The 22,271-nt window shown below is 40.9% G+C and overlaps 2 protein-coding genes across 7 annotated transcripts in view; one reads left to right on the forward strand and one right to left on the reverse strand.

The window, feature by feature from the left end:
- Window positions 1–10,506, forward strand: part of B3GALNT2 (beta-1,3-N-acetylgalactosaminyltransferase 2) — a 45,155-nt gene extending 34,649 nt beyond the window's left edge. For both annotated transcript variants that reach the window (XM_007522924.3, XM_060191959.1), the window contains exons 8-12: window positions 147–330; window positions 2,504–2,629; window positions 4,694–4,853; window positions 5,988–6,044; window positions 8,990–10,506. In XM_007522924.3, the coding sequence (XP_007522986.1) occupies window positions 147–330; window positions 2,504–2,629; window positions 4,694–4,853; window positions 5,988–6,044; window positions 8,990–9,124 (662 nt within the window). In that variant the 3' untranslated portion in view covers window positions 9,125–10,506. The remainder of the gene's footprint in view (window positions 1–146; window positions 331–2,503; window positions 2,630–4,693; window positions 4,854–5,987; window positions 6,045–8,989) is intronic.
- TBCE (tubulin folding cofactor E) overlaps window positions 10,229–22,271 on the reverse strand; it is a 75,442-nt gene continuing 63,399 nt past the window's right edge. For all 5 annotated transcript variants that reach the window (XM_060191957.1, XM_060191956.1, XM_007522923.3 and 2 more), the window contains 5 exons: window positions 21,246–21,399; window positions 17,333–17,401; window positions 16,767–16,826; window positions 10,899–10,990; window positions 10,229–10,528 (listed from right to left, as the gene is read on the reverse strand). In XM_060191957.1, the coding sequence (XP_060047940.1) occupies window positions 10,436–10,528; window positions 10,899–10,990; window positions 16,767–16,826; window positions 17,333–17,401; window positions 21,246–21,399 (468 nt within the window). In that variant the 3' untranslated portion in view covers window positions 10,229–10,435. The remainder of the gene's footprint in view (window positions 10,529–10,898; window positions 10,991–16,766; window positions 16,827–17,332; window positions 17,402–21,245; window positions 21,400–22,271) is intronic.

The following is a 22,271-nucleotide window of genomic DNA, read 5'->3' on the forward strand; positions in this document are numbered from 1 at the left end:
GTATATTAGATTGTCTAGGGAAGAAAAGAAAAAAAATATATATATGTGTGTGTGTGTATATATATATATATATATATATTCACAAGTTCTGAGTCTTGAGTTTACAGTAGCAATTTTTTCCCTAATTTTCTGTCATTTCTTTTCAGAAGGTGATGCTCTCTTAGAAAACCTTCATTCTCGCCCTCAAAGACTTACTGATCATATAAATAATATCAGCAAGGAAGATGCCTTACTGAAGGAGGAAAGCAGAATATATGATGATATAGTTTTTGTGGATGTTGTTGACACTTACCGAAATGTCCCTGCAAAATTACTAAACTTCTATAGATGGTAAGTTGTAGAAAATGTTGGGTAGACTCTGACTTTGTTGAAGTTTTCTTCCAATAAATGTCTTCTTTCCACGAGCATTGTTAAGATCATAGTTTTATAAATAAATAAATTTTAAAAAAATCATAGTTTTGATGTCCTCTTTGGGTGTTTTATATAATGAATTTAGGGTTGTATATATTGACTTTTCTTCCAGTTACTGTTTGGTCCAATGTGGCTCAATTTCCCATCTTAATATGTTAACAGTCTGTGAGACCTGGGTCAAGGTTCTGTGTTGAACTTGGGTAATGACCAAAAACTCAAGATCAAATGTGTTCAGTAGTCACTGGCTTGCCGTGGGTGGAGATTCTGATTTAATATGCAGATGAAACTTCAGTCTAGGTAGTGAGTGCTCTGTGCATGCTCTGGAACTAGCAGAGTGCAAATTCTGACTGACAGTGAGCCCGGAATCATCCCAGCATCTGTTACTATGGAAACTGATTTCCAATATGGCATCCCCCAAAGTTCCACCAACCTTGTTCCTAGTCAAGAAGACTGCAGCCATGACTTCCCCTTCTCCCTTTTATAGTTTCCCAGCATTCAGCTTTCCATTTGTGCTTCCATAGAGTTGTAGGAATAGAACTGTGGTACTAGAGCTTCAGTATAACCCGCCCCCTGCTCACCAGCTTAGAGTCCTGGACCGTGTGGGTCTGTTCCAGTTGCAATTTGTTATTGTACAAAGGAGTTTTTATCTTCTTGGGAGAGGCCATCTTACTATGTCTTGGTATCTGAATGTTGACCTTTTGGTGCTGTGGAAAATCTGTTCTTCCAGAGTTTTGACTTTGTTGTGGATGTCAACATGCACAGGCTCACTTGATTCCCAGACTTCTAAAATCTATCTATTTAATTTTTTTAAATTATCTTTTAAATTTTTTTTTATTTTCCCTTTTGTTGCCCTTGTTGTCTTTTTATTGTTGTTATTGATGTTGTTGTTGTTGGATAGGACAGAGAGAAATGGAGAGAGGAGGGGAAGACAACGAAGGGGAGAGAAAGATAGACACCTGCAGACCTGCTTCGCCGCCTGTGAAGCAACTTTCCTGCAGGTGGGGAGCCAGGGGCTCGAACCGGGATCCTTACCAGTCCTTGTGCTTCGCGCCACGTGCGCTTAACCCGCTGCGCTACCGCCGACACCCCTAAAATCTATTTCTAAGTTTCTCTTAATTCAGATTTCTGTCATCTGACTAGGCCCCAGTAACTCCTTGGCTTTTTAACAAAGATGTGTAAGAATTGTCCATGTGACATGAAGGAATCATTTTTTATCTGTAGTTCCTGGGTTTTGTTTTGCCACTAGGGCATTGCTTGCACTTGGCACCCGTATGATAAATCCACTGCTCCTGGCAGTCATTCTGCCCCGCCCCCTTTTTTAATATAGTCAGAAATAGGAAAATTGAGAAGGGAGGAAAGACTGTGAAGGAGAAAGAGACACTGCTTCGCCATTTTTGAAACTTCTGCCCCACAGGTGGGGGCCGGGGGCTTGAACCTGGGTCCTTGTTAATGCTACCATGTATGCCCAACCAGGTGCCAACCACTGGCCCCTTCTGTTATTCTTTTTGTGATGTATAGATAAATGAATTTGCCTCCCATTGCCTTCCAAAAGATCATTTATAATAGTTTGAGTGCTGGAAATTATTGCAAAGGGAAAGTATATTCTAATACTGTAGCTCATTTTTTTTAACCATAAAATATCTGATTGTAGTAAAACTGTAGTATAGAGTACTTCCTGTTGTACAGCAGTGTTCTAAATGCTGAGGCCCCCCTCATTCTGGATATTTTTATTATGAGCACAGGGGCAGGGTTCATATGTTCAGTAGATTTGGCAGCGTGAGTAGAGCATTTATCAAAAAACAGATTCATGTAAGACCCATTTTTTTTTCATTGTATTCAATTTCCTTTACACTTTATTATATCATTTGAGTACTTATGTTGTCCATTTAGTGGCATCAAGTGAAGACTGTAGTTGGTAGCGGAAGTGCTTTGTTAAAGGGTCTTAACACTGGAGGAATAAGTCACTGGGGAAAAGCATACAGGTAATATAGAGACAGTTTTCAATTAAAATGTTAACAGTGTCACTACATTGCTGTTGCTTTGTTTTCTTGTTTTAATGTACTAAGTTTCCCTCTTTTTTTTTTCCCAACAGGACTGTACAAACAACCAGCTTTGATTTGTTGCTAAAGACAGATGATGACTGTTACATTGATTTAGAAGCTGTATTTAATAGAATCACACACAAAAATCTAGATGGACCTAATTTTTGGTGGGGAAAGTAAGTTAAATATTGTTAGTCCATTGTTATTCAGGTACCTGATTAAATGTAGTTAGTTTAGAGTGTAACATATACAGGTTGTGTTTGCATAAAGAATATGCAAATAGCTGAAATAGGCCATTTCGCTATTAGGCTCCTGGGTTTTGTTAATCTATAGTTAGGGTCACTTTTTGAAATGAAAATTCTCAGGCAAATGTAAGGAAAGAAAATGATACAGCTTTTGTCCTTGAGCCCTCTAGACATATAGTTGGTACTCAAATTAAAAGCTGCTATGTATTTTGTCATAACAAATTTGACACATTCTAAAACCATTTTCTGTGTCTTTAGAATTAGAGAATGATAAGTGGCCTGGTACTTTCCATTCATATCCTGTAAGTGTGGCATTGAGGAAGTTTAATGCACTAGTCTTTCTTTGGGCACCAGGAGATAGCTCATCCAGTAGAGCACACACTTTACGATGTGTGAGGACCCAGGTTCAAACCTGGCCACCACATAGGAGCGCCATGCAAAGAGGAAGCTTCATGAGCAGTGGATCAGTACTGTGGTGTCTCTTCTCTCTGTCCCACTCTGAAGTGTGTGTGTGTGTGTGTGTGTGTGTGTCAGGAGTGGTGCAATTGTAAAACCCTAGTAGCTATTTTTAAAAAAGTCTTTTGAGAAAGATTGTTGATCCATAACATCAGAGGGGGAACAATATTAGGGGAAGATGACCGGAGGGCTCTGAACACCAGTTCCATCAAGACCCCAGGACGCAGAGAGAGGAAAAAAGGAGGGACATTCAGAAGTTACAGTAGATAGAGGTGTGACTTAGAAAGAAAGAGAAGGCAGGACCATGAGCAAAAATGCATAAATATAGTTATAAAAGTAATAGTCAACCCATGTTATAACCTTAGGAGAACCACTGTAGTTTCCAGTGGAGGGAATGGGGACAGAGAACTCTGGTAGTGGGGGTGGTGTGAAATTATACTCCTGCTGTCTCAAAATTTTGTAAGTCAATATTAGATCACTAATTTTAAAAAAAAAAGATACAATGGGGGGGTAGGTAACAATGGTTATGTAAAGAGACTTTCATGCCTCAGGCTCCAAAGTCCCAGGTTCAGTCCCTTGCACCACCATAAGCCAGAGCTGAGCAGAGCTCTGGGGAGGAAATTAAAATAAAGTAAAATAAATCAAAGAAAGGAAAAAATGACACACGCACAAAAATTAATTTGAACTTTAAAAAAAAAAGTCAGGGAGTCAGCAGTAGCGCAGCGGGTTAAGCGCACATAGAACAAAGCACAAGGGCAGGCGTAAGGATCGCAGTTTGAGCCCCCGGCTCCCTACCTGCTGGGGAGTCGCTTCACAGGCGGTAAAGCAGGTCTGCAGGTGTCTACCTTTCTCTCCCCCTCTCTGGCTTCCCCTCCTTTCTCCATTTCTTTCTGTCCTATCCAACAACAACTACGACAACTATGACAACAATAGAAAACAACAAAGGCAACAAAAAGGGAAAAATAAATATAAATTTTTTAAAAAAGTCTTTGGGAGCCGGGTGTTGGCACACCTGTTTGACCACACATCTGGGTTCAAGCCCCCAGTCCCCTCCTGCAGGGAGGAAGTTTCTCAAGAAGTGAAGCAGTGCTACAAATGTCTTTCTGCTTTCCTGCTCTCTCAGTTTGTCTCGGTCTCTATCCAAAAAATAAAATATTTTAAAACTATTTTTTTTAAATAGTTGGATAGGACAGAGATATTGAAAGGGAAGAGAGAGAGAGAGAGGAAAAAAAGTTAGACATCTAAAGATCTGCTTCACTTTTTATGAAGTGTCCGTCCCCTTACAGGTGTGGAGCAGGAGCTCAAACCTGGTTCTTTGCACTTGGTAATGTGTCACTGCCCAGACCTCTTCAGGTATTTTATATAAAACACCAACCAGGTAAATAACTTCTTCGCTTAGAGTAAAAGATATTCTTGGGTTTTCTTTTGCTTCCATAGATTATTCTTACTGTGTTTATAAATCAGGAGTCAAGCATAGTTAGTAGTGGTAAAGATATGTGTCAGATTAGCACCAATAAACTGACTTCTTTTGAATCTCAGTTTCAGATTGAATTGGGCAGTTGACCGCACTGGGAAGTGGCAGGAGCTAGAGTACCCGAGTCCCGCTTACCCTGCCTTTGCGTGTGGGTCAGGATACGTTATCTCCAGGGACATTGTTGACTGGCTGGCCAGCAACTCTGGGAGACTAAAGACCTATCAGGTAATTCTGGATTTCTGACTGAAGAGAACACTCATCAAGCCAGGCTTCATTCATCCCAGTGTCCTGTCACTGCAAATGAGCCAGCTTACCTTGGATTTATTATTCTTTTTGAATACGAATCACTCCACAATAGTTACGGACACTCCTCTCTCTCAGATACTGGCTCTGGATTCTTTGCCTAAATATCTGGGGGATCTATTTGTATTTACTATAAAATGTATCTTATATATTGAAAATATACTTACTGAGGGGCTGGGTCATGGGTCACCCAGTTAGCACATGTTACCATGGGCAAGGACCCAGGTTCAAGCCCTTCTTCCCCTCCTGCAAGAAAGCTTCATCAGTGTTGAAGCAGTGCTACAGGTATCTCTCGCTTTCTCCCTCTCTGCCTCCTCCTTCCCTCTTGATTTTTTCTGTTTCTTCTTTTTTAAAAGAAGGGGAGCCAGGTGGTGATGCACTCGGTAAAGTGCACACATCACAATGCGCAAGGTCCTGGATTCAAGCTCCTGGTCTCCACTTGCAGACAGGAAGCTTCACAAGCAGTGAAGCAGGGCTGCAGGTGTCTGTCTCTCTTGCTCTCTATCTCCCCTTCTTTCTCAATTTCTGGCTGTCTCTATCAGATAAATAAATATCATTTTAAAAATAAAGGATAAAATCTTTAAAAAAAGGAAGGAGGGGGGTGAAGGAAGTAAAGAAAAAAGGGACAGAGAAAGAAACATAGCCACTATATTTATGAGTATAGTCCCTAGAAGAATGTAACAGTTTCATCCATAGAAAGGAAAACTTAAGAGAAGTGCTTTCTTTTTACCAATTCTGATGATGTCAGTAAGCAGCTTGGCCTAGGATGTGAAAATCTCTGTCTGTTCCATACTATTAGTGTTGGAAGTTGAAGATTCCCAAGAAGAATGAGCTGACTGTTTTGATGTGGTAGTTGGTGTCTTCCCATCTCATTGTGGTGTGTGTTCTCTAACATCTTTTTACTTTGCGTCTTGCTGTTTTACATGCTTAGCATTTCATATTAATTACAAAGCAAAGTAGAAAGCTCATCAAGGTTATTATTTAGCGTGTGCTGTTACCTTTACAAATAAAACTGCATTTAAACTTTTGCATTTAAATTTTATGGGGCATGTACAGGGTGAAGATGTGAGCATGGGCATTTGGATGGCAGCCATAGGACCTAAAAGATACCAGGTAAGCTCATATGAGGGGGTCTGACTTCAAGGTTCTAAAGAATTTAAGTGTTTTGGGACCAGCAAGAATAGCTCACTTAGAGAGTGTGCTGCTTTGTCCTGGGTGCAACCCAGGTCCAAGCCCTATCCCACCTCATTGAACGAAGCTTTGATGCTATAGTGTGTGTCTCTCTTTTTTTCCATATCTTTATTTATTTACGTTTTCACCAGAGTACTGATCAGCTCTGACCTATGGTGGTGCAGGGAATTGAACCTGGGGCTTTGAAGCCTCAGGCATGAGAGTCTGTTTGTATAATCATTATGCAATCTACCCCTGCCCTAGTCTCTCTTTCTTTCTCTGTCTCCGTGGCAGGGGGGGGGGGGGGGGAGATGGCTAGCATCATAGCTAATTTAATTCACACAACTACTAGAGCTTGACCTAATTTACAGTAATTCACCAAGATTTTTTTATAATGTTTTTCTGTGCTTAAACTATGGTTTGTTTTTTAATTTATTTATAAAATAAAAAAATATATCTACAAGACCATAGGATAAGAGTACTATTCCACACAGTTCCCACTACCAGAGTTCCGTATCCCATCCCCTCCCACTGGGAGCATGGACCCGGGAACATTATGGCATACAGAAGGTGGAAGGTATGGCTTTTGTAATTGCAAAACCATGTTTTAAGTGGATGTTTTCTCTTTTTTTGGATTTTATTTATTTATTGATGAGAAAGATAGGAGGAGAGAGAGAAAGAACCAGACATCACTCTGGTACATGTGCTGCCGGGGCTTGAACTCAGGATCTCATGCTTGAGAGTCTGATGTTTTATCCACTGTGCCACTTCCCTGGACCACTATATCTAATATTTCTGTTGTCACCAGTTTTGTTCTGTAAAAGGTCTGGTTCTGTAAACTGTTTCTTTAGACTGTTGCTCATAGTTTGTTCCCAAAGTTTATAGAGACTTTTAAAAATTATGGTATCGGGAGTAGGGCTGTAGTGCAGCGGGCTAAGCGCAGGTGGCGCAAAGCACAAGGACCAGCATAACGATCCCAGTTCGAACCCCTGCTCCCCACCTGCAGGGGAGTCGCTTCACAGGCGCTGAAGCAGGTCTGCAGGTGTCTGTCTTTCTCTCCTCCTCTCTGTCTTCCCCTCCCTCTCTCCATTTCTCTCTGTCCTATCCAACAACAACAACAATAATAACTACAACAATAAAACAACAAGGGCAATAAAAGGGAATAAATAAATAAAATAAATATAAAAAAAATTTTTTTTAAATTATGGTATCATTCCTTGGAAACTGGGGTCTGTGTTTTAAATGCATTCCTAAGAGAATTTGCTTTTTTTCTTTTTCTTCCTTTCTTCTTTTCTTTTTCTCTCTTTCTTCCCTTGCCATATACCTAAAGGCACTAGCTATCTGTGACTACTTTAAATTTATTGGCTTGGGAGCTCCACGGCCTCCAGATAATGACGCCAGCTACAGGAGATTTTGGTCAAGGTTGAGACAAACAAGGCTTCTCTCTTCCCTCCATCTCTCACTCACTCAACCCTTTGGTCTAAGGTCCACCTGTAAACAAACCACTCATGGTTTGTAGGGAAATACCTTTTCTCTTGACCATGTATGTTAGCACGGATTTCAGAAACAGCATACTGTGCATTAAGAATACAGGGAATTCTATGAAGAGAATGTTTAGAAACAACTATTGGAAAGCTTCACTATTGCTATTAGTAGGTGGCTACTTATCTATATGAACATAACTTTGAAAATATTTATTCACGGGGGTCGGGCGGTGGCGCAGTGGGTTAAGCGCATGTGGCGCAAAGCGCAGGGACCAGCGTAAGGATCCCGGTTCGAGCCCCCGGCTCCCCACCTACAGGGGAGTCTCTTCACAGGCGGTGAAGCAGGTCTGCAGGTGTCTATCTTTCTCTCCCCTTCTCTGTCTTCCCCTCCTCTCTCCATTTCTCTCTGTCCTATCTAACAACAAATTGCGTCAACAAGGGCAATAATAATAACCACAACGAAGCTACAACAAGGGCAACAAAAAGGGGGGAAAAATGGCCTCCAGGAGCGGTGGATTCATGGTGCAAGCACTGAGCCCAGCAATAACCCTGGAGGAGGGAAAAAAAAAAATTTATTCACTTATTGGATAGAAAGAAAAAAAACTGAAAGAGAGGGACAGACACCTGCAACACTGCTTCACCAACTGTGAAGCTTTCCTCTGTAGGTGGACTTCTCTTAGAAATAATTTCAACATCCTGGGAATAACTGGTTGTCTGGGGTGTGTGTGTGTGTGTTTTATAACTGGTTGTCTGTAGTGTGTGTATGTCTATAAAGTTCCACTGCTGTGTGTGTGTGTGTGGTGTGTGTGTGTGTGTGTGTGTGTGTGTGTGTAATAACTGCTTATCTGTAGTGTGTCTGTGTCTCTAAAGTTCCACTGCTGTGTGTGTGTAATAACTGGTTGTCTGTAGTGTGTGTGTGTGTGTCTCTAAAGTTCCACTGGTGTGTGTGTGTGTGTGTGTGTGTGTGTGTGTGTGTGTGTGTGTGTGTAATAACTGGTTGTCTGTAGTGTGTGTGTGTCTCTAAAGTTCCACTGCTGTGTGTGTATAATAACTGGTTGTCTGTAGTGTGTGTGTGTGTCTCTAAAGTTCCACTGCAAAAGCCAGCTTTTATTTTCTTTCTTTTTTTTTATTTATTTTTCCTTTTGTTTTCCTTGTTGTTGTAGTTATTATTACCATTGTTGATGTCATTGTTGTTGGATAGGACAGAGAGAAATGGAGAGAGGAGGGGAAGACAGAGAAGGGGAGAGGAAGACAGACACCTGCAGACCTGCTTCACCACCTGTGAAGCAACCCCCCCCCACAGGTGGGGAGCCAGGGCTCGAACCAGGATCCTTATGCCAATCCTTGCGCTTCGCGCCACCTGCGCTTAAACCGCCCGACTCCCTTTTATTTTCTTTTTAACAGGATCGCCTCTGGCTATGTGAGAAGACTTGTAAAACAGGAATGTTATCTTCCCCTCAGTATTCTCCACAGGAACTAAGAGAACTCTGGAAACGGAAGGAACTATGTGGTGATCCTTGTCAGTGTGAAGCAAGATAATAGTTAATTTGTGGTATTTAAAGATCATGGTATGCAGTATGAGGGAAGCCTAAAATTGGGCAATAGATATATTATCTGTCAGGATAGTTCTAGGCTGACACCATCACCTATAAATAATGTGGTATTAATATATTTGCACAGATTTTCCTTTTTAAAAAGCAACTGAAACCACAGCATAAGAAAACAAATTATATATTAGAGGATGATTTGAAAAATACCAAACTGTTTATAAAAGAAAAATACTTAGCAATCCTGACACATTATTTCTAGTCATTCATTACCTGTCATTTTGTTTCAAACATGACCTACTTCAGAAATCCTGAGTAGTAACTGAGGATTTGAATTCCAGCAATTAAGGCCAAGACAGAATTCACAGAATGCTGTGTGACAGTGTTAATCACTTAAACCAAAGTTTGGGGTTTCTGAAAATAATGTCAGAATTTATGGGTCTTTGAATGAAGTAAGCAAACTGAAAAGGAATCAATATAATTCTAAGTTCTGGACCTATGTTCTAAAGTTTTATTTAAGTGAACTAATAACCAAGCTTTCTGATGCCATTTCATATAAATCCTAAAGGTCACAATTAAGTATTGCTGTTAAAATGCTGAAAATAAGTACAATCAAATACTTCTCAGGGTTTTAGTGACACAGGGAAAGATATTCTTATAATGAAATGTGCAATGGTTTAAAATAATTCATTTTGATTTCTTCCTGTACCTGTTTGATGCTTTCCTAATATAAGTAATTTTCAGTCAACTGGCACTCTATGCTTAGTTTAGATAGAACTATAGGGAAAAGCATGTAATTAATTTTTACAAGTACTCTAAAAGTAGTGCAGTTGGAAAAGAGATCATAGCATATATGTTACACAGTAGAGGATGTGCCTCCCTGATTTCAAGGAACTTTTCCCCAATGACCAACCAAATCATTCTAGCAACCTTTAAAATTAGTACTATCAATAAAAAAGCTCCACTAAAACTGATTCTATGACATACATTTACTATGTTCAGATTTTATTAGACTAGCTAGATTCTATTTAATATCTAAATCTTCACATAATGATGTAGTTATGAAGTATAAGGACAAAGATCAGAAAATTGTTCATAGGTTCAATATAGTTTATTATTGCTATTATATACAAGTCTAGAAATGGCTTATTCCCAGTGAAAAATACAACCTTTTCTATACATAAAGCAAGTTGTAAAATCTCATTTAAGATTTTGACCATAGATTTGTTCTAATAACAATCGTTTATTTTCTGTGAGCCCCAGTCATGATTTAGTCTAGACTCTGAATTCTTGCAACTGGTTGTTACCATCGCACTAATAGACAGTCTCCATTTTCCACGGAATAAAACTGTAAGGACTGCTGGTTATTTTCCAGTTCAATCTCTCTGCCAGGCATCTAAAATGAAAAAAAAAAGGGGGGGGAGTATGGGGAGATGATTAAGACAAATCTGACAAAGCCTTAGTAACAATCTTCCCTTGCTATTGGAAAGTACAATGTTCCTATTTGGCATGGTTTGATAGGTATAGGGAAAATTTTAAGCACTCTAAGCACCACCCCCACCCCAATTAATCAGCCAAGTAATACCAAATGCTTCTGTTTTGGAATAGCAAGAGAAACCTATATATTATGCACCCCAAATACATAAACCAACCCAACAGACATGTATAGTTTCCATTAAGAATCAATATTGTAAAGAGACTTGATTTAATAAGGTGTCATCCTGCGGGAAACTGAGCTTGACTTCACACTTTGCTGGGCAACTTACTTTGGGACTTTCATAGGACACCTGAAGTTGTGACACAGGAACTTTGAGCAAACGTGACAGCAATCCTTTCATCTTTTGAATTGTCATGGACTCTAGCAAAGAAAAGAAAGATCGTCAGTTCTTTCAAACAGCCAACCCCCGATTGTAATGATGGCTGCAACTGTCATGCAGTATCTCTTAACCTAAGTAAATGATGATCTGTTATGTGGACCACATGGTAATAGTTTCACACCACTTACTTGAGTTATTTGGGAAGCTGTGGGAGGAAAGGAGTCAGTGTTTGACCTAAGTGCCCTTTGACAATGAGTTTTCTTGTCATTTCAGTGGTGTTTAATATTTTCTCAATTTAAATAAATCAGAAATCATATTCTCAGCACAGAGGAGTGAATGTAAGTGAAATCAAACTTTTTAAATCTTTGTAACTACTTGTGAATTACGGGGGGGGAGGGGGGAGACAAACATTAAGAGTGTGGCTCAGGCATCCAGAGGACATGTCATTCTTGCTGGGCTTAGTCCTCCTCTGTAAAGTAAGTGGTTTACTAAAGGATCTTCTGGTTCCTTCCAGTATGTAACTGTAATGTGCAATGATGTTTGGCATACACAAGTGACCGCTAGACATGGGAATGTAATTTAATGAGTAAATGCTTTGGTTTCTTCAGAAAACATTATGATCTTTCCAAAGATGGGCTGTGGTAATTATGGATAGTTTGAATATGAGAAATACAGTTTCTTTGAAGCTTTAGCTAGAGGTACAGCAATAGTATAATATCCCTACAAATATCACATGTATTCAAACAAATATTTTTCTATCAGAAATCATTTTTGTAAAAGCTGTCTGTGTTTTTAATGCAACTTGTGATAATAAATGTTATCTTTATTTTAGAATAAAATCTGGCCTTGTTGATGGAATGAATACACTTACTAGACATTTGCAGCTTTAACATAATCTGCTCTTTTATGAAAGAAGGTAATATGTCCTTTCAAAAGACCTTCATGAGGGGCCAGGCAGTGGCGCACCTGGCTAAGCGCTCACATTGCAGTGCGCAAGGATGCAGGTTCAAGCCCCTGGTCCCCACCTGCAGAGGGAAAGCTTCACGATTGGTGAAGCAGGGCTACAGGTGTCTCTTTGTCTCTTTCCCTCTCTATCTCCCCCCTCTTGATTTCTGGATGTCTCTATTCAATAATAAATAAATATATATTTTTTTAAAAAAACCTACAGGGGCCGACTTTGACTATTCAGTGGTTAGTGACAAGTCAACTCCTACAAGTTGATGTGAAATGACACACTTCTAAACTAGGCTAGAAACAAAAGTTCAGACAGCAAATAATTCTAGTAAACAATGTGCATGATCTATAGAAGTAATAGTTGGCATGTTAACCTAAATAACACAATTTAAAATATAAAAATAACATGTAGCTATTTCAGTATTTAGAGAATGTAGGCTTTATAACACAACAGTACATAATGTCATGCTGATTACTCTATACCTGGTGTGTCTAATACAGCAACTACTTGTGGCTATTTTGAGCTCCTGAAACGTGGTTAGTATTATTGCACAACTGATTTTTTTTCATTGTATGTCAATTTAATGAACTTAAAATTTAGTTCCCACATGTGGTTAGAGGCAGCTGTATTAGATCATCTCTAGATTTACTCCCTTCTCTATGCTGATACACAATATTAGGCTATATGCTCCTATCAGAACTTACTTAGCCATTCCCCTCACTGAGAGACTTGGATTTCTTTCATTTTTACTGTCAGAAGTACTGTAAAGTAGAATACTTAGTCATGGCTTTTTTTGGGGGGGGTGGATAGGGCAGAAAGTGGGCTGGGGAGACACTTGCAGCACTGCTTCACCACTTGTGAAGATTCCCTCCTGCATGTGGGAACCAGAGGCTTGAACCCATATCCTTGCACATAGGAATGCAAGAGCTCAACGAGGTGAGCTACTGTCTGGCCACCTTTAATTTTTTTTTTATACCAGTTACTACATGACTTTTCAAAAAAGGGTATACTAATTTTTCACAGCAGCACCACATATAACTTACTGTCTTTAATTTCTGCTAATCTGACCAGCAACAATAACAACAAAATGTAACATTAAGGATTTCAAATATTTGTTGGTATAACCTCTGTCCTATTCTATTATTTGGAGTGTGAGGATAAAGTTATAAAACCAGGGGGCTGGGTGGTAACGCACTAGATAAGCGCACATGATACAAAGCGCAAGGACCAGCTCAAGGATCCCAGTTCCAGCCCCAGGCTCCCTACCTGCAGGGTCACTTCACAAGTGGTAAAGCAGGTCTGCAGGTGTCTTATCTTTCTCTCCCCCTCTCTGTCTTCCCCTCCTGTCTGTTTTTCATTGAGCTCTACAACAGGGGGGGAATGGCCTTCAGGAGCAGTGGATTCATAGTACAAGTACCGAACCCTGGAGGCTAAATGAATAGTTATATAAAAGTATGCAGTAGTTGTTACTGTTTTTTAGGGGAGGGGAGTTGATGAGATTACTTCTCAGCTCTGACTTAAGGTGGTACTGGAGATTGATGCTGGGATCTCTAAGCCTCAGGAGTGAAAGTCTGTTGCATAAACAAACCACTGTGCTGTCTACACAGCACTACACTTCTTTTAAAGAATATTTATGTTAGTGGCGAGAGATTACAGTATGTGGCATAAAAATTAACAGTAAGGGAGACAAAACCTGGTGTGAGCTCTGCAAGGAAGCTGTTTTCAACCTGGGAATCTTCGGGTGAGGCCACCAGATTCCAGATGCTAGCATGATGCCAACCTGACTTTCTTCCCCAGATCTCTGGCCCACTAGGGAAAGAGGGAGACAGGCTGGGAGTATGGATCAACCTGCCAATGCCCATGTTCAGCGGGGAAGCAATTACAGAAGCCAGACCTTCCAACCTTCTGTACCCCACAATGATCCTGGGTCCATACTCCCAGAGGGTTAAAGAATAGGGATGCTGTTAAGGGAGGGGATTGAATATGGAGCTCTGGGGGTGAGCACTGTGTGGAATTGTACCCCTCTTATCCTATAGTCTTGTCAATATTTCCATTTTATAAATTTTTTTTAAAAAAAACAGTAAGAACCACTGTAATCTGGGTTACTAAATTTAATGAACACGGGACTCAGATTCTGAGTAGATTAAACTATAATTCTTTTTGTGATATATACTGATAGGTAACTTCTGTAGATGACTAATCTCAGCTAATCCTACCTATTAATGGGCATGGTGGGTGTTCCATTGAGTAACTCAGAAGTAGGACTCATTCCCACTTGGACAGTTGGAAGAGAAGAAGGGTTAATCACACCCTCATATCAGCTTATAACAGCATCCGTGAACATTCCCAACTACAGTCCTTCACTGATGAAGAAAGTTTAATACGGGTCTAACAATAACATCCTCGAGCAAATATTCCTTACTGGTTATATTCACATGAACTATTCACATAAACACATATATAGGGAAAGGAATAATGCAAAGATAGATCTGAAACTAATTTCATTAACAAAAGTAACATTCTCACGCTCTTTCATTTCTCAGCCTCCATGAGTGCCTTCACTGACAGCATTTAAGTTTGAACACAGTCATGGAAGAGGAACCACTCACTTTAATTCATCATGATGTAATAATATTAAAACTATATGTCAAAGGAATAGAAGTTGGACTGCTAATAAATAAAAACAGGATTATGGTAAACTGATACTAAATGGTGGTTATTGATCTAAAAATTACTTCTCTGAGCACAACCAAAGTCTTCCATAAGCAATGCCATGATAACCTTATTTAATTTTGTAGAAACTAAAAATATGAATTCACTAAGAAATACATGTATTTTACTATAGTCATTTTGGGTGATGTATTTTTTTTAAAGATTTTATTTATTTATTAATGAGAAAGATAGGAGAGAGAGAAAGAACCAGACATCACTCTGGTACATGTGCTGCCGGGGACTGAACTCAGGAACCTCACGCTTGAGAGTCCGATTTCCTATCCACTGCACCACCTCCCAGACCACGATGTATTTTTTTTAATTCAAATCCTCAGTGGTCTTTTATTATAACTGAATCAACTTAAGGTTCACAGTATATTATAAAGCACAAACAAAAACTTTTTTTCTTTGCCTCCAGGGTTATTGCTGGGGCTCGGTGCCTGCACCACGAATCCACTGCTCCTGGAGACCATTTTTTCCCCTTTTGTTGCCCTTGTTGTTTTATCATTGTTGTGTTTATTATTGTTGTTGTTGTTGCTGTCGTTGGATAAGACAGAGAGAAACAGAGAGGAGGGGAGACAGAGAGAAAGATAGACACCTGCAGACCAGATTCACCACTTGTGAAGTGACTCCCTTGCAGGTGGGGAGCCAGGGACTCGAACCGGGATCCTTCAGCCAGTCCTTGCGCTTCGTACCACGTGCACTTAACCTGCTACGCTACCGCCGACTCCCAGCACAAATTTTTGAGAGTTTAAGGTAGGTAACATTGATCTAACTTGTTGACACAAAAGTGCTTTCTGAATAAAATTCAGTTCTATTAACACAAATGTTCAGTTCTTGAGTAGTTTTTTTGTTTTGTTTTTTTTGTCCAGTGCACACAAGAAGACAGTGGCTGAGAACTGTTTCTGCTGGGACTCCTGATTGGTAAAGAGTATAATGTGGGAACCAGGAGCTGGCAAGGACCCTGGTTCAGGCCCCCACTCCCTACTACGTCCTCCCCTCAATTTCTCTCTCTGTCCTATCTAATAAAATAGAAAGAAAGTAGACTTCATGCCCAAGGTAACAATGTCTCTAAGCCAGTAGTCATTTGAGAACTAAAGAGCAATGGATTTGAGAAAGTTCTTTGAAAAAAGCTAAGCCAAATTCTGATGCCTTTGGCTAAAAATGTAAATCAAGGGGGCTGGGTGGTGGTGCACCTGGTTAAGCGCACATATTAAATGTGCAAGGACTCAGGTTCAAGCCCCCAGTCCACACCTGCAGGATGGAAACTCAAGAAGTGGTGAAGCAGTGTTGAAGATATCTCTCTATCTCTAGCCATCTCTATCCAATAAAGATTTAAAAAAAAATTTTTAAGATGTAAATCAAGAATATCTCCAATTTAAACAAAACTTTTCCATTTAAACTGGTAAAGTTAACAGGGGGGTTGAACTTTCTAGGGGTGAGGGAATGATGTTAAATGACTGATATTACATAAGAGTATAAAATACCGGGTGTCGAGCGGTGGCACAGCAGGTTAAGTGCAAGGACCAGCATAAGGATCCCGGCTCCCCACCTGCAGGGGAGTTGCTTCACAAGCGGTGAAGCAGGTGTGCAGGTGTCTTTCTCTCCCCCTCTCTGTCTTCCCCTCCTCTCTCCACTTCTCTGTCCTATCCAACAACAATGACATCAATAACCACAACAAGGGCAACAAAAGGGAAAATAAATATAATTTTTTTAAAAGTATAAAATACCAGTGAAAACTTTAAAATTCACATTTTGGGGGACTGACTGGTAGCACACCAGTTAAGCACACATGGTGCGAAGTGCAAGGACTGGCTCAAGGATCACAGTTCAAGCCCCTGATTCCCCGTCTACAGGTCTGCAGGTGTCTATCTTTCTTTCCCCCTGTCTTCCCCTCTCTCAGTTTCTCTCTGTCCTATCCAACAACAACAATATAATGACAACAAATGGAAAAAAATGGCCTCTAGGAGCAGTGGATTCGCAGTGCAGGCACCAAGCTCCAGTGATAACCCTGGAGGCAAAAAAAATTCACATTTTCATATCTGGACCATGTTAGATGGTTCAAGCTTACCCCATTCCTAGGCCAGCAATTCAGAAGTATAAGAAAGATAAACTTACCTTCCAAATACATCAAGACAAACACATCTTACCTGGCAGTTGCTTTTCTATGACTTTCTGATCAAGTTGATTAGGACATTTTATCTTCAGTGCTTGAAGGGAAAAAAAACAAAACAACTAACTGATACCTGCTGTAAATGAGAATTTAAACTATACATGCAAGTTTATAGGGACTATCAAGTGATACAATTGCTCAGCACAACTTGAGTCCAGTCTTAACAAAGGAATGGGTGTTAGTGAAGTTCAAAATGTGTTCTGTTACTACTCTGGGGGCAGGGAGGTGCCAGAGTTCTGCCTTGCATGTGTGAGGTTCTGGGTTCAACACTGGTGCAGAAAAGCAACAGACAATTGGCTGTATCTCCAGGGATGTCAGAGCAGCACTTTATGCTCAGGTCGGGGCGGGGAGGGGGGGGACAGCTCACCCATAATAGCCCATGCCTTCCACCATTTGGGAGGCCCAGACACCACATGGGAGCACTATCAGCACGGGGGGAGCTCCATGGATAGCAGAGTGGTGCTATGGTATCTCTCCAAATAAAGAATGAAAATTTGGGCTAGAGAGGCCACATAGCAGTATCTCTGTATTTGGGGTTCTTACTTAGTAGCTGATTTTTGAGCAAAACTGGTTGTTGGGTTTTGAATTCCCCATCTTCAGGCGCACCATACTCTGTTTAAAAAGAAAAAAAAAAATTCATCAAAATGGGGAGATCTGAACAGACCAAGATATACAGAATGTCAGCAGTCATGTGAAAATATGTTCATTATCACCAAAATGTCAATCACAGCAAGATGCCACCTCACATCTGTGAGAACAGCCTACCTCAAAAATAAGTGCCAGTGAGGATGTGGACTAAAAGAATCCTTTTACACTTAATGGGAATGTGAATTGGTCCAGCCACTATGAGAAGTAGGATGTTTATTGTGAACAATAAACAAGAGCAACAAAAGGGAAGAAACAGCCTCCAGGAGCAGTGGATTTGTAGTGCAGGCACTGAGCCCCAGCGATAACTCTGGAGGCCAAAAAAAAAGGGAGGGGGTGTGATAGGTAAACACAATAGTACTCAATTGTAATTGAGTACTTGTAATTTTACATTTTTTCAATTGTAACTGAAAAAAATGAAACCTTGTCTTCTGATATAACATAGAACTGGAAGGACTCATGCTAAGTGAAACAAACCAGGAGAAAGGCAAAAGTCAGATGATCTCACTCATGTCAGATTTAAGAAACAAAGTAAACTTGTAAGACTATCCCTAAAAACTCAAGTGTTAGGTGAGGGAGCTAGCATAATGGTTATGCAATGGGAGTCTCCTGCCTGAGGAGGCTCCAGAGTCCCAGGTTCAATTCCCTGCACCACCACAATTGAGAGCTGAACAGTGCTCTGGGAAAGAAAGAAAAGAAAGAAGGAAGAGAAAGGAAGATAGGAGGAAAGAAAGAAACCCAGTGTTAAGTGACACTGAAACTTGAATGCAAGCATGAAGCCCAGCCAGTCTATCTTGGCGTTACTCTCGATCACACTCTGTCATTTCACAAACATCTCATAAAAACTGCAGCAAAGGTGGGCGCGAGGAATAACATCATTGCAAGACTGGCCAGCTCCTCATGGGGCGCGAGCGCTTCCACACTACGATCATCATCTCTGGCATTATGCTATTCCACTGCAGAATACTGTGCCCCAGTATGGTTCCGTAGCCCCCATGTCCACTTGGTCGATTCCAAATTATATTCCTCCATGAGGATAATTTCTGGAACCATCCATTCCACCCCGGTTCCATGGCTGCCGGTTCTTAGCAACATCGCCCCGCCAGATATTCGTCGGGATGCGGCATCATCTAAGTTCATTTCCCACGTCTATGCTCGACCGGACCTGCCAATATACGCGGATATCTTCGCCCACCCTGTTCAACGCTTGACGTCTCGTCACCCAATCTGGTCCCCTACGCCTACACTGAACTTCTCTGTTCCAGTCTCTTGGAAACAGAGTTGGCAGTCAGCTGAGGTCAAGAACAAACACCTCATCACAGACCCCTGCAAGCGTCAACCCGGCTTTGACCTAGCACGTTATGATTGGGCCCTCCTCAATCGCTATCGAACAGGCCATGGCCGGGTGCGCCGCTACGTTCCATCGCTGGGGAGCCAGAGACGACCCGAACTGCCCCTGCGGCTCCAGACAGACTATGACCCACATAGTCAACGACTGCCACCTCTCCAGATTCAAAGGAGGTCTCGAAACTTTACATCAGGCTCAACCTGATGCTGTTGACTGGCTACAGAAGAAGGGCAAACGCTAGAAGAAGAAGAATGCAAGCTATAGGATGAGTTGAAATATGGAACGAATTAAAGTTACTTAACATTGTAATCCCACCTTTCACCCCATGAACCTCAAACCCTAGATGCAGTTCCATGCTTACTCACACACATGGGAACTTCTCTACAGGTTGGCTTCCTCTTTGCTAAAAACAGAAGGACAGCAGCACCTGTCAGAGTTGGCTAATCACTATAGCAAACAACTGTAATCCTAGAGACTTGACATGATAAAAGGTTATTTCCTATTCTCATATAGTCAGTCCAGTATTGGTTGAGTGGGTGACTTTGTTCATCAGCCAGGCTCCTAGACAAAATGGTGCCAACACATTCTTGATCCTTGTCCTCTGCATTTAGATGAGGAAAGACAGAAGGTGTGGAAGACTGTAAGGGTTTTGTTTAGTCCACCATACAATGGTCTCATGCCCATCCTTATCTGCAGGAAGCCTGGGAGAGAGAACCCGTGCCCTTGAATAGAGGGAAAAGGGGACTTGACCACAATACTTAATCCAGAAGTAAATTTGGATGAATTAGGTTACATATGTAAGAACTCATAAACTTTTAGAAAGTGTAACGGGCTGGAGAGACAGCACCAGTGGTAGCACAATAGTCAGGCACCAGAGCTGCCAAGTTCAATGCCTGGCACCACCATAATACAGAAATAAGGTAGGACTCTTGCTTAAATTAAAAAATAAAAATACAGAAAGCAGTGCTTCTCTGACTCTAACTTCGAGGTCAAGCCATGACAAAAAATTTTTTTTATATTTATTCCCTTTGTTGCTCTTGTTATATTGTTGTAGTTATTATTATCATCGTTGTTGGATAGGACAGAGAGAAATGGAGAGAGATGGGGAAGACAGAGATGGGGAGTGAAAGATAGACACCTGCAGACCTGCGACTCCCCTGCAGGTGGGGAGCCAGGGGCTGGAACTGGGATCCTTACACTTTGCACCACGTGCGCTTAACCCGCTGCGTTACCACCCGACTCCCGACAAAATTTTTATAAATATCTCCAAGTATCTGTGTTTTTGTCTGCTAGCATTCTGAGCAGTAAAACACTAAGCCATACCTGCAAGGTTAAGAACCTTCCCTTCCCTTCCCCACCCCCACCAGTGATTTAGAATTCACCTAAAGTGGCCATGAAATTGGGACAGCTAATGGAGTAATTTGAAAGCAATTCCCACAAGCAGCTTTTCTTCCTCAAAAGATAATGTCCCAGCCTGAAGCATTTATGCAGTGAGCTTCTTGCATGGAAATATATAAAAGAGATAATGGCATAAAAGCGCAATTTGGAACAATAATGAAGTGTAAGCAAAATGGAAAGCACATCAGGGCCAAAGAGTCATGAAGTCATAGCTACAAATCTGAGGACTCTGGCTGGAATATAGAAGGAGCACTTCGCATACCAAGTGCCAGAATTGACAAGAGTATGTGGGACAAAGATATGGTGAGCCCACGGAATACACTGTCAAGGGAAATCTAGGCATTAATTTGAATGATCCTGGACATTCAAATTACCTGGGGAATGTTAATGAATACTAGTGGTGAGCAGCACATAAAAGTGCTCTTGATTTTAAAGATTCCTTAGGTTGCAAATAGGATTTAGATAAATTAGAGAACCTCTTGAAATTGCAAGTGATGAATATACGAAGCTGAGAAGAGCTGCTTCCTCATCCCTGAATGAAAATCTCTCCCTTCAAGAGGCCAGGCGGTGGTGCACCCACTGGGTTAAGTGCACTTAGTATGAAGCTCAAGAATCCTGGTTTGAGCCCCCAGCTCTCCACCTGCACGGTGTTTGCTTCACAGGCAGTGAAGCAGGTCTGCAGGTGTCTCTCTTTCTCCCTCTCAATTCCCTTCCCCTCTCAATTTCTCTGTTCTATCCAAAAAATTAAAAAAAAAAAAATGGCCACAGGAGTAGTGGATTTGTAGTGCAGGCACTGAGTCCCAGCGATAACTCTGGAACCAAAAAAATATAAATAAATAAATAAGAAAAGCTCTGCCCTCCAGAAACCTACACAGACTTTCCAGTTTCCTTCTGCTCAGAGATGGCTCTGATTCCTCTTTTAATTAACATGGAGAAGTAGCCCTAGGAAAGCACCTCATTTAGACAAGAGCACAGAAAGTCATAAGAAAGATAATACCCAAGCCTTCCTTCGAGACCACAGGGAAAACTGTTCTAGCTGAAAGTCCTCAGCTCACAGGTACATACTAAGGCAGAGGAGCTGGTATCTAGGATGGGCTGCTGTAAACTCTTCATTTGGTCTGTTTTCCTCTGGATTCTGATGTCCACCAGCCTTTTTCCATTCATTTCCAAAAGCTTTTCGGTAATCAATTTCAGCTCCACGCCTTTCCTCTGGAAGAATCTATTTTGATACAAAATAGAAACATGTCTCTTAAAACATTTTTAAAGGAGTGTTGTGTTTTGTATTCTGATCTCCCTCCACTGCTCACAGAATAGTAGAAATGAAGGGAACAATATACTTTTTTTTATCAGTTATTATTTTGAAGATGTATTCATTTACTTGTTTATGAGAAAGGGAGAAAGAGGGAGAGAGAACCAGAGTACTGTTCTGACACATGTGATGCCAGCAATCAAACTTGAGACCTCATGCTTGAATGTTCAAGGCTTTTCTACTGTGCCACCTCCCAGGTCACTCCATTCATTTTATATATATACTTACAGGATTTAGGAGTTTCAATATTAAACTTTTATCCATGAGAGACACTTGCCAATGAACCAGTTTCTGGTCTGTCAAAGGTCTAAGGTCACCCACATGAGGGCAGCCTGAAGGAGCAGTGATTCAAAGAGGACAGCACAAACTGCCTCAATTTTAGGAGAAAAATGGCTAGGAAAGGGGGAAAAATAACACTTGTGATTCTTTTTTTTAAAAAAAAAATTATTATATTTATTTATTGGATAGAGACAGCCAGAAATTGAGAGGGAAGGGGGAAATAGAGAGGGAGAGAGACAGAGAGACACCTGCAGTCCTGCTTCACCACTTACGAAGCTTTCCCCCTGCAGGTGGGAGCTAGAGGCTTGAACCTAGGTCCTTGGACACTGTGATGTGTGCACTTAACCAGGTGCGCCACCACCCAGCTCCAAGATTTGTGATTCTCTCTGCTGACCCACACCCCCCCATATACACACACAAGAAGAAATGTCCCCAATCAGTGGAGGTTCCCCTGCACTGATCCAAGTGTAATGTTACCTCCTGAGGAGTCAGAGGAGAACTGA

The sequence above is a fragment of the Erinaceus europaeus genome, chromosome 6, assembly GCF_950295315.1.
Source record: "Erinaceus europaeus chromosome 6, mEriEur2.1, whole genome shotgun sequence".
Classification (NCBI taxonomy): Eukaryota; Metazoa; Chordata; class Mammalia; order Eulipotyphla; family Erinaceidae; genus Erinaceus; species Erinaceus europaeus.